Raw genomic sequence first — 12,316 nt, 5'->3', positions numbered from 1 at the left:
TTCAACATCCTCTGCAAGTAACAAGTGTTGCACCTTAACCCAAGTGTGCTTCAGCATCAGTGAACTGCTTCTAGCAAGTGCTTTACCCACCAGATAGGCAGCATTGTGTATTGAAATCATCACTAGACCTTAAGAGGAATACCTGTGAATGGACCTACAAACAGCTTCACCACTTGTGTTGGATCTACAGACCCATCAGCAAAACAGTGACATCACCAGAGGCACAGAGGAAGAGCACAGCAGGCCATTGGGAAGAGGGGAGCCCCATTTCTCCTCACTCACACATGACTACATGAGCTAGCAGCACACTGCTGGAAAGCTTTCTACACTGATCCCAACTACCAAACCAAGGAATAATATTTATAAATTTTATGAATAATGTTTTGTATTTATAATGTTGCTATAAGCAGCAGTTAACCATTATATACTTATTTGCCCCCTTTACCATTCCATAAAAAGTACATGTAAAGCAGCCACCACAGGGATGTATTCTGGTACTTGGAGGTTGGCAAAGAAAGAGAGTTGTATTCAACCAGACAAACAAACAACGTCATGGGGGGGGGGGGGGGGGGGAAGGTACAATTCAGCATTTATATGCATAAAAATGAAGCCTTGTAACATCAGACTGCAAAGTCCTGTTTTAAATTAAGCTTAAGTTTATTGTGTGCCCCTGCCTGATATATAACATTTCAATTTGGCAAGTTCATTAGCCCTTTTGTTTTACTTTAGTGTGCCCTGATACCACCTAGCCAAGTACCCTTTCCAGTTACCTCACAGGGTACTCCCAGGTGTCTGGAACCACTGAAAATCAGCAATGAGAACATTTTATCCTTCAGCTTGCCTCTAAGCTGTATTTATATGAGATTACATTTGCTCTCCATTTTGTCATCCTCACACAGCAGCAGATGGCATGAGCAGCTCTGCTCAGTATCAGCACATGGATTTGGGACAGAAGACAAGTTGTCTCAGTCTCAGAAAGCAGTTTGGAGTGGTCAGAGTGAAGGGGGAAATAGATTTTAAAGGTATGTGTTCAGCTCCACTTTTGAGATAATAGCAGGAGCAATAGGTCTTCATGGCCACACACAGTGCATAAAGTTTGTGCATAAAAGACTGAGCTTAAATGCAGCACATTTCTAAGTGACAAGGTGCTTACATTTGCTGCTTTATTGAAAATTCTGAAAATAATGACAAGTCAGTGTCTATCCTGCAGCCGTCTTTGCTTCATCTATACTATAGGATGTTTTTTCTACAGCAGGCAGAGAGAAAAAAAAATGGTACACAGCATTCTCACCTCATCCATAACAAGAGAAACAAACAATCATTTTTAGGCAGAAAAGCAAATCAGCTCAAAATATCAGTAAAGCTCCACTGGGGGGGCGGGGGGGGGAGGAAATTAAGCTAAGGCTTTTTGGAAGGGATGCACAAAATGAGAAAAACCAAGGGTTCATCAAATACCACTTTACTTAGTCAAAAAAAAAAAGGGGGGGGGGGGGGGGGGGCAAAGGAAAAGGAATGAGTGCTGCTGTATGTACCGAACAGAGAAATCGTGATCTCAAAGGTATTGTATTTCTGACAAGTGTGTGGGTGCATCAGTTGTTCTAAAATCCCAAATATCAAGTTAAGCCAGGTTCAGCAAGTGTGTATGGATGAGAGAGGAAGAACATGGATGTGCTGAAGGAAGCAGCAATAAAAGCAGCTCAACAAGAGATACTCGACTCCACCAGCACTGAACTAATACGTGAGCACTACAAATAAAGGATGAGATGATCACACTCAGACTCTACATGAAGAAGTAATCTGAAATAGAGCAGAGTTCATTCTTATCACCTGCATTTCAGCCAGTCCTCCTGAGTCAGCCACCTAAAATGAGAGAAGCTCTCTGAAAACACACATTGAAAGGACATTTGCTTCCTGTGCAGCTGTTCAGGCAAGTTTGTGGCAAGTAGATTCTGAGTCAAAGAATTGCCAAGGAATTGGATCAAAACATCAGATTCAGACATTAGTTTGTAGAAACCCTGAAAACATACCACTGGATATAAAAATAATTCCTCTTATTAGAAGTTATTCTGAATCCTAGGCAAGTTCTAATGTTACTTCATTCTGTTTAAAGCTTGCCCTGCTTTCAACTGCAAAGGTTCTTTGCTTTATATACTAAGTTGTTGTACACCATCCTATAGCACCCTGTTTCAGCAAGGATGAAGCAGCCCCCAAAAAGTTCCTTTCCTAAAGAACTCATTCCAGTGGAGTAAAAATCCACCATGGCACAGCCTCATGATGGAGAGGGTTTCCCTCATCCTAATTTGTAAAACAATATACTTGGTACTGCTATATACAGGAACAATAAACTGGAAAATATTTGCAAATAAAGAGCTCAAATCCATCATCCTTCTAAATTGTTTTCCACAGAGACAAAGTGTGCTTAGCAAAAGCCTAGTAATAGCTCCAGGTGACACTGAGGCTGGAGTGACACAAAAACTGTGTCAGCAAGGGTAAAATCGCTTCTCTTCTTTTGTGGGGAAAAGGGCGAGAAGAAAACACAAATGATTGAAGGTGTGACAGTGAAGCTAATGCATTTATCATTTGGAGTGCCCAAAAATGTCTTTTAACACATGCATCTCACCAAGCAAGTCAAAGGAAGAAACCTTATTAAGCAGAGTACCTGCTGATGGGCTGCATGGGTGCTCACAGCACACTGTAAGGATTGAGATGTTGAATTTCTACCACTGTAGCTGCTGTTGGTTCCTTCCCAGAAATAATACAAGTGACAATTTCATCTCAGATTTTACCATTCCTTTTTTTTTTTTTTTTTTTGTCCTAATTTTAAAGTTTAGCTAGGCTGCACTCCAGGGAAGCATTAATGCAATATGCATTTGATACAGAAAAGCTAAAATGAAAGACTCCTGTTATTTCTTTTCCTCCCCCAAATACACTGGACTTCAAGCTTCACATAAAGAGGTAAAACTTCTAAAACTTGGCTAAGAAGTTCTCCCCAGGGATTGTTTAACATATTCAGAACTACTTGCTACATATATACAGAACTCTCCCTGTAAGTTTTACAACACAACTACTGTTTCTACAGACTTGGGTAAATATGGCATGGAAAATTAAATCCTAATTGCAAATTGGCACAAAACTGCGGGCTAAGGAGTCAAAGTTGTAATCAGCACAGGAAAGGAGGGTATCTGTGGCAGCAGTGTTATTGGTCAGGACTCTATCTATGCTTGGGTGGGAAAGGCACAGAAGGAAAAAGGGGAGATGCTGGGAGTGAACTTGCAGAGTTTTCCCAGACAGATGGAGAGACACAAAGGAAATAAAAGTTTCCCTCCTTTTTGGTGCTAAGAATGGCTTCATTTCAGTACAGTAAATGATTTTATCTGATAATGCCACATTTAGATGACAGCACAAGGGAAAAAACAATTCATGAAATAGGCATGAAATTTATTCTATGAGATTTTTCCCCAGGCATGCATTACAAAATATAACACACAGAGCTTACACTATGTAATGAGAAACTATTTGTTGTAATTCCTGGCATTTACAGAATAACTCCTTAGCTACTACTTCTGAAGAGCAGGACCACAAAATCCAGAAGTCACAAAATTAACTTGCTTCACGCCCAGACCAGTGCAAATTTGCATTCCACACTCAACACAGAGATGCTTCATCCAAGCTAATTTGCTTTCTTAATACCGATCAGGCCCAGCACAGATTCTACCATACAAACAATGTCATAAAGTTCCTAACCTACAAACTGAAATAGTTCCCATTTACTATCCTGGTGAAGAAGTTTCCAGCTGGCGCTCAGCAAAGGCGTGAGTACAAGCAAAGTTTGTGCTGGGGCAGCTCAGCCCGGAGGAAGGGCCACTTCCCAGTAAAACCTGTTTGGTCAGCATGTGCTGGACATGGACACAGGGATCACTGGGATCCACACACACACACCAAGGCTTTGGCACAGCTCAAGTCACACTGCTGCTGCTTCAAAACAGTTGTGCAAGTAAAAGCGTGAAGATCTTGCCTCTGAGGAATCCTAAAGCCTCACATACTGCTAAGCCACTTGAAAACATTAACAATTCTTATTCAGCATGTTAAATGAGAGATGTGCAAATTTACTAGGTAAAAAAAAACACCTCTGAAGTTTTATAGGACAATTCCTCACACTTGGCTATAGTAGAAATCTTGTACACAAGAACCCATAACACCCTCAGAGCAGAGTCTTGGCTTGGCTGCAAGAGAGCTCTGCTGCATGTGGGACATAAATACTTATGCAGCTACGGCCACACAAAACTGCATAGCATGGGTAGCCTACTTAGTGTTTTCCTAAAACTTCTTGCACAAATACAGTAAGTTTTCATGCTCTGATTTTCTGAAGAAGAAAATGGCTTCAGAGCTATTCACTTACACATTTGATTTGAATACTTTGATAGTATAGAACTTCCACCGTTTTACAAAATCCAGCATGATCATATATGGTCTTGAGACTAGCCCTCTCCTAGAAATTCTGGACAGATTTGGACAAAGAGTGGCAGAATAATACAATATAAGGTTAAGGCTACCATACATATTTTTTCAGGCTCTGCTCTAATATATTCTGGAAGTGCACTGGCCTAGTTTAATGAGGAGCTGGTAGAATAAAAAAAGCTTGGGTACACAGGATTGTTGGGTTGCATCATGTTCTTTGTTTCTAGCTAACATTTCTTCAAAAGCAAGCTAAGCCACTGAGGGAAATCATGGCAGTAGTGAAAAACCAAAAAAAAAAAGAAAAAAAAAATTCCCTCCCAAAAGGGGAAACTTTATGGAAAACATCACTTCTTTATACAATGATAATACAAAACAGAAGTATTTAAATTATCTCAAACCATCACAAGATTCCATTTTAGGCTCAGAAAATTTGAGAGCTATTAAAAAAAAAAAAAACTCCTGGAAGCCTACAGAGGTCATGAAAGGGTCTACTTATAAAAGAATTGCCTTCCAAACTTCAGCTAGATTATCATTCTACATGACACAAGTACTCTTATTACTGTGACAGGCTTGCACTGCTGAAACACCATAAAGTAAAGGAAATTAACCCAACTCTCCTCTGATCAAGGCAGAAGTTAGAATATACAGTGGAATAGCCCTGAGTTTAAGCCAGTCATGGAGAGACGTGGGTTTAAATTAACACTATTAAACACAAGTCTGTCATTGAGCAACACTGGTGTATAGGAGCCTTTTCTGATGCTGTCCTGCTTTAAATTTTTTTAATTTAAATTTGACTATAATTTTTCTATGGCTACATTTACACCTTTTCCCCTTAGTCCATTACAACACTTGAATGGATGTTTATTTACTAGGAAACAAAAGCATTGGCTAACAGAAAAGCTTTGCTGTTCTGGTTAGACAAGATTGCCATTTGTCATGTTTAAGTAATGCAGTAAGAAAATTAGCCTTGCCTGCTCTCAGACAAAAGAAAAGTCACACTTAAGGTACCGGACAGAAACTGAAGAAAGGATACTACTGTGTCTACCACTACTATTCTATATGAACTTTACCAAATAAGTCTCTTCCCCACTTCCATAGCCAAAACCAAAGAAATTACTATAATCAACATTTTGCACTTCTTGCTTTGCATACTTTTCCTAAACTACTTGCTTTCAGGACTTTGTCAATATAAACATGTACTGAGACTACAGGATCAATGGGTAATTATGTCAAACTACTGTAATTCCTGCTTATCTACTGAGAAATTCCATTACTGTGAACATAGCAAAGACATCTTTTGCAAATGCTTCATGAAAATTGCTTCATAACTGGGAAGAGGCACGGAAGCTGTAGTGTTACTGCAAGGATGTACAGGCAGGTACGGGATATATGTGTGTGTGTGTGTGTGTATCTATATAAATTATACCTAAATTCAGTGATAACAATACTTAAAGTATTTTCACATTTTTCTAGGCTTCTCACTGGGGAGGGGAAAGTGAACACTAGGAGATGTACTAGGAGATGTATTCACCCTGCACCTTGAGGTACTTCTACACTTTGAAGGAACATTATGTGCATCAAGGAAATGTGCACTAACACACAGTAAGTGAACCTTTCCCTTTCAACGTTCTGCTCTAAAAATTGTTTGAAACTGGGGAAAATACACACTGTTCTACTATGCAAATAGCAACTTCCCTGTATAATTATAGTGCATTTTGCTGAGAATTGCATCATGACTAGAATACTACCAAGAGGGCAAACATGTAACCACTATTCTTAGTTTGTTAGAAAATTTTTCCCATATTACATAAACACATACACACCCGGACTTGGGAAGCACCATCAATCTTTTTATTGTCTTTACTTTAGTAAAGGAACAGCTATTTTTCATTACAGTAGCTTTATTTTTATTAATGTTATGAAACAGGTATTAAATTTTCTCCTTCAGCTTTCTTCGTTGTTATTCTTCCCTTGTCTTTACCACAGTTGCCTAAACTTTATGTACTGGTATGCTGATTAAAAAAAAAATTCTTAAAACTTAGTAAAAGAATTAACTTCTAGACGTGTATTGAACAGGAGAAGAGTGTCAAGGATTCTCCTGATGTTTTGTTAAAATGAATGTGTGCACAGCTGACAAAAGCATAAATAGGATGTATTAACAGGATCACACACACTAACCAGAAGCAGCAAAACTAAAACATAGCAGATTATTGAAAATATCATCAAAATTTCACAAGCTCTTCCAATGTTGACCAGCAGTATAAACCATGCAAAATTCCTCTGAACAGATGCAGCCTTATATAATTTTAATTCTGAACATATCGCTGACAAAGAGTCAGCCAGTTTAGGGTAACCACACCTGAGCAAGTCACATTAAAAGAAGAGATACAACAACTAAGAATTAAGCAGCTCAAAAGCGAACATTAGTATACTGAGTCCATATTCAAGCATCTGATTCATTATATGTCAGAATTCAGTTTTTCATTTCTTGGCCTGAAGGGTGCTAAAATACAGAATATATTCTGCTCCCAAATGTTCCCCTACAGGCTTAGTGTTAAAACAAAAAGGGCATGGTATTCTAACTAACTCTACAAGGTAAAATAAATTCCTTATTTTCTTCCCAATACACGTTCCATTTTTATACAAAGAACGAATGGTCAATGAAATAAAAATTTTGAAAACAACTCCTTTATCACAACACAATATACTTGTTTTTAATGACACGACATTCAAAACATTGCTACCGCTGTTTCTGAATGTAGTAAAATATTTTATTCCACAAATTAGGCTTTGCTTTGTTTGCATATGCATATTTGGAACCTAACCAAAGCTATAGTGCTTGTATGGTGATTCTTGTGTGAGGGATCTTGTTTCTTGTCTTTTCCTATGAACAAATTCATAATGAAAATGATAAAAACCCACCTAGCTGAAGTCAGTATTCATACCCATCACAATGCAGGTGCATATCAAAACACAGAACAGACAGAAGTCATACCTCTGAGAAGTCACATCCTGCTGCCAAGCCAGGCAGGGACAGACACCCACTGCCCTGTAATCCCAGGCCTCTCCACAGCCCATCAGATCCTTTTTGTGTGCCTGATGGAAGAGAGAAGGTCTAGGGCAGGAAAGGTCTAGATGTTTACTTCCCACCCCAAAGAAAAGGGATGAGTAACTGCTTCACTGCCAAGGATTCAGAGTCATTTGGAAAACAAGCCTCCTCAGACAAAACCTTATCTTTTAAACAGCCAGCTGGACAGAGAATGATGTAGCATGGATTCAGCTGGTAGCAACAAGCAGGTAACGTACAACACCTCTGATCTTTCACCTCACATGGCTACTGCTTTGTCTTCACCACTAATGGTTTATAGGGGGACAGCAGCTTTCAAGACAAGAAAAAATGTGCAGGACTTAGCTTAAAATTCATATAGAGACAAGATCTGTCAGGTATAGTCAGCATTGCATGCCCCTTCTTGTGGCTGAGTTGCTGTGTTTTAACCTTGTAGATAAAATCAAAAGTTGTGTCCTCACTATGGTTTTTACAGCTTACATATTCTAATTATTTCACAATGAAAATGCACACTTTTTTGATCGAAGAAGGTATTTTGCCTACATCAATACAGCAAGGGAGCAAAGAGCTGCTACTGCAGACACAGCACTTCTGAGGAAACCTGTGCTCTACACACACGTTTTAAAGTCACCTCTCACCCATGCCTCTGAGCTGTCCAAGTAAAACAAGCTATACTGGTAAAATAAACACATTCTGCCAATAAGTACACTTGACTTTGTTCCAGTGCAGGTGTACTCTCAAAAACCTTCTTCATACCCCAACCAACAACGCCAGGAGACATTTGGAGCAGTGACAAGACTTACACGGGTAACGCCCAACTTTTCCACCCAGTGATTCACACGTTTCCTCCAGTGGCATGCCAGGCTCCTACACCACAGAACCTACCCAGTGCTTCCCTGAAAAGCCTGATTTACTGGGATTGCACAAATCAAAGGTACTGCACGTGCAGGGGATGATGCAGCCACCTACCTGCTGCTCAAGAGCCCGCAGAAGGTGGCAGCCAAGGCAGGGTGGCTGCCCCATGTCCAGAGGTTCTTTCCAGGGGCCCCTGGGCAATTAGGTCCAGGCCACAGTGAGCTCCCATACCCGGGGATGCTCGGGTGCACTTCATGCCAGCACACCACAGCGACCAGAAGGGCTCTGGGGTCAGAACCAGCCTTCAGTTCTTGTCTGCCTCCCATCCAGTTACCCAAAGCTCCATTAGCCCAAAGCATGCCTCCCAGAAAAGCATCTGGCTTCAACTTTTATCTCTGACAAGGAAGAAAAATCAGTTATTTTTGCAGCAACTTGCTTCAATGGCTGATCACAACCATACCGTATCCCACATATCCTTCGAGTATTTAAAACCTCCTTATTTTAACATCCATATTTCCAGTTATGATTGCCATCCTTTCTCTGTTACAGTTTTCTTCAAACTTCATTAGTTAGATAATATACTCACCTCTTGATCTTCTGAGTAATTTTTTTTAAATTTCCTTATGCCTCATTATTAGAAAGCTTTTTTACCAGTCTTTAAATACTGCAGGTCTTTTCCACCTTTCTAATTTAGAAGGTATTGAAATGCCTACTCAAAACAGTGAAAGCATAACTGCTCAAAAGATCTGGAGCTCTCCTAAAATCTTAACAGGGATGAACAAGCACACAAAATTTCATCTGGATCTCCATTCCCCCAAAAATTAAATAACCTGTTGCAAGTTTTAAATGTTTTATGTTTCTAACATTTAGAAGTTCAGAGAATATTTGCATCTCAAGTCAACAGAAAATATGCTACTTCTCATTATTTCATCAAGGAAAGAAAAAGCTATTAAATAATCAATTTATTTACATTATCCAGAGAGAAGAGTTATAAATATAACTCCTGTTTTATAAATATTTAATCAGCTTAGTAACAATTAGAATAATTTCACCCCACATGGGTTATGCTGCCTTTGATTAAAAACCTCAAGAAGAAAAGAAAATATTGTTTTTCTTGTAATCCCTTTTTTTTTCCCCTTTCTCACCCACAACCATAGAGATGGAAGACATAGCACAGTCATTCAAAACTAGGTTGTAAGAAATAAATGGAGAACACACAGTAAAAATGTTATATCCTCCTTCCACATAAAATTATCACTGTGCTGCTTCCTCTGTAATCCTTGAATACCCTTGAGCAAAGAGCAGTTCTTGATTTGAGACAAATTATCTGACCCAAGGGACCGTGTTGAGAACATGGTACAGTCTAAAACTTTAATGAGTTGTGTCTTGTCATCTGCCAATGTGACCATTAGCATGGAAAGCCACTCAGCTCCACTTTACTACCCACTGTCTCCACTGCCTTCCTTATTCTTCCCTTCTTATACTCAGAAAGGGAAAATGCCTTCTCCCATCCCATAGGAGGAACATACTCAGACAGCAGCAGTGAGAGAACCCAAGTAAGTCGTGCCCCCTGATTCCTTCAATCTTGTCCCTTGTCTCACTTTAAAAAATATGCTACTTTAATATATAGAACTCAGGAAAAATAACCAACCACATCTGAACTTGCTGAAAAACATAACCCACCCTCACCCTCCCCATAAACACACTCCACATACTCAGGATCATTGAGGTACTTGATGGATGAGAAACCCAAGGCTTATGCAAGTCACAACTTGCAGACATTTCCAAACTTCAACATGTTACACCTCTACTAAAAGTGAAAGCTGCAGTTTACCCTCTCCAGGGCTTCATTTACTGCCTCATTTCTAATTCCAGATAATCAGTTTCCAGCAAAACTTGAAAGCCCATGCTCTCTCACCATGCAACAAAGGAAGCCAGATTTTCCTCCTGTACTGTAGACATGTGCTTTTGTACAACTTCTGTTGGCAGATTGTTGCTTAAGAGAAACAGACTGGCAGTGAGAAACAGCTCAGCAGCTTGGCATTTGTTCTGCTTGTGTAACTCTTCACACACAGCCTTGCATTTCCATGAAGGCAACAAACAACTGCTCTGTACACATAAATATTAAATAATCCAGAAGCTGCAATGCTGTTCAAAAACTGGCAGAATGGATACAGAGAAACAAAACCTGATTCACATTCTCATGCTTTAAGACCTAGGAGTGAAATTGAGTGCAATCCTTGCCAAGAATTTGCAAAGATGTAGTGCCCAGCGTGGGCAACTACATCAGTTCCCATAAATGAGAGTGATAAGACCATACACAGAGCAAAAGTACACATAGCTACCACTGTCCCAAGCTGCCAGGACATGGTGTTAAGTACTGCTCTTGGAGGAAGTCAGAAGTGCTTCAGAACACAGGAAAACACTTGGAGAAACAGAAGGCTGGGACTTGAGAATGAAGAGGTGCAGTCCAAGTGGAGCTGTTCAGTGCACACTCATGTCAGAGAACAATGAGGGTTGTGGCTCACCATGGTTAATGATTACCAAAAACCAATGATCTCCTCACAGTCTTGCAGTTTTCTGATCACCCTTTGAAGGATCACTCTAAGCAGTAAAAACAAAGAAAATCAAGCCTGAGCATTAAGTCTGAAACTTGAAAAGTATAGAAATATGAAGAACATTTTTGGGACAACTAGGGAATTACATTCCTATGTATGAGATGAAGCATGGTCTGAAACACTTTGTAAGTATTTTTTTAATCCTCAGAGAGCTGTCTATTTTGAAATTGCATTGCCATATCACAGTGTACACTTATAGGGGAGCAGACAGATTACAATCAGTTTTCAAAAACATGACAATAAAAATATTTAAGCTGTATTATAACATAGTTTGTAACACAAATTGCCTCCTCATTATACTTATTCATGCTATAGAACAGATTTACTATTTATATTTATCAGATTTACTATGATATTTACTAGCAATAAACTATTCTGTGCATACAGAAGTGGAAATTCATACTTTTTATTTCCTATTCAGAGTGCCATGGTAGCAAAGTTGAAAACTTATTATTCTATCCAGATTTTCAATACATGTAGAATATAAAAAGCTCAATTTATTTATTCAGTCCATTAATTTCTCCAAAACACTACAAGACATTCTCCTTTCCACTAAATGTTCTTCAGAACTCCTACAGTCACTGCACGTGCTGATGGGCCAAGCAAACTTACACACAGCGTAACTCCCTTCCAGAGCAAAACAGAAAAATGGGAACTGATGATTCCAAAACCACATTCTGGAAAACCTACACCCTTACTTTTCTTGAACCATTTTTAGGAGAGCTCATTCATAGGACTTCTCTAACACACAGTGACACACTACTATTTGCCCATTGTGACTCCATCGGTTGATCACATCCATCTGTTGACTGCACAATTCTCCACCAGAAAGCAAAATTATGGTATTTTTTACTTAAAAGGATCGCATCAAGAAGAGATGTGAACTTTAACTGGGATGAAATTGGCTCCATGAAAGTAAAATTTAGTTTTGTAAACACTGTAGCAGTAGATTTGACTTTAAAACACAGCAGCCTCAATTTGTACTATCTTAAATGGAAATGCTGCAATAGGAATAATGTTCAAAATTTAAGGTGGGAAAAGGCTGTGAACATATCCCATTGTTCACAGAATATGGGATAGAATTGGCATAGCTGTTAAAATCTAAACTAATTGACTTGGTTTTGAAGACACATGACTGCCACACCTACAGATATCTCTCCAAGTCTAAAGAGGAATCATTCTGTTGCTATCTTGTACATTTTTACTGTCCTTACAAATGTATTAGGATTGCACTTGGAGAGGGCTACAGTTACTTTCTATATGGCTTAGGCACATGTTCCTGCTCTGCCACTGTTCCTTGTAAAACTTACTCTCAAGC

At 39.2% G+C, this 12,316-nt stretch overlaps 1 protein-coding gene across 5 annotated transcripts in view; it reads right to left on the bottom strand.

Annotated features, from left to right (window-relative positions):
• Window positions 1-12,316, bottom strand: part of MOB2 (MOB kinase activator 2) — a 108,561-nt gene that overhangs the window by 31,516 nt on the left and 64,729 nt on the right. Inside the window, exon 1 of one of the 5 annotated variants that reach the window (XM_072929778.1) lies at window positions 7,454-7,551. The exons of the other annotated variants lie outside the window; for them this stretch is intronic. Coding sequence (XP_072785879.1) covers window positions 7,454-7,536 — 83 coding nt within the window. The 5' untranslated portion in view covers window positions 7,537-7,551. Of the gene's footprint in view, window positions 1-7,453; window positions 7,552-12,316 lie in introns of those variants that run through there. 5 annotated transcript variants of the gene reach the window in all.

Source organism: Taeniopygia guttata, chromosome 5 (genome assembly GCF_048771995.1).
Source record: "Taeniopygia guttata chromosome 5, bTaeGut7.mat, whole genome shotgun sequence".
NCBI lineage: Eukaryota > Metazoa > Chordata > Aves > Passeriformes > Estrildidae > Taeniopygia > Taeniopygia guttata.
Note: the sequence above shows the minus strand (reverse complement) of the source record. Positions and strands in the feature narration are given on the sequence as shown.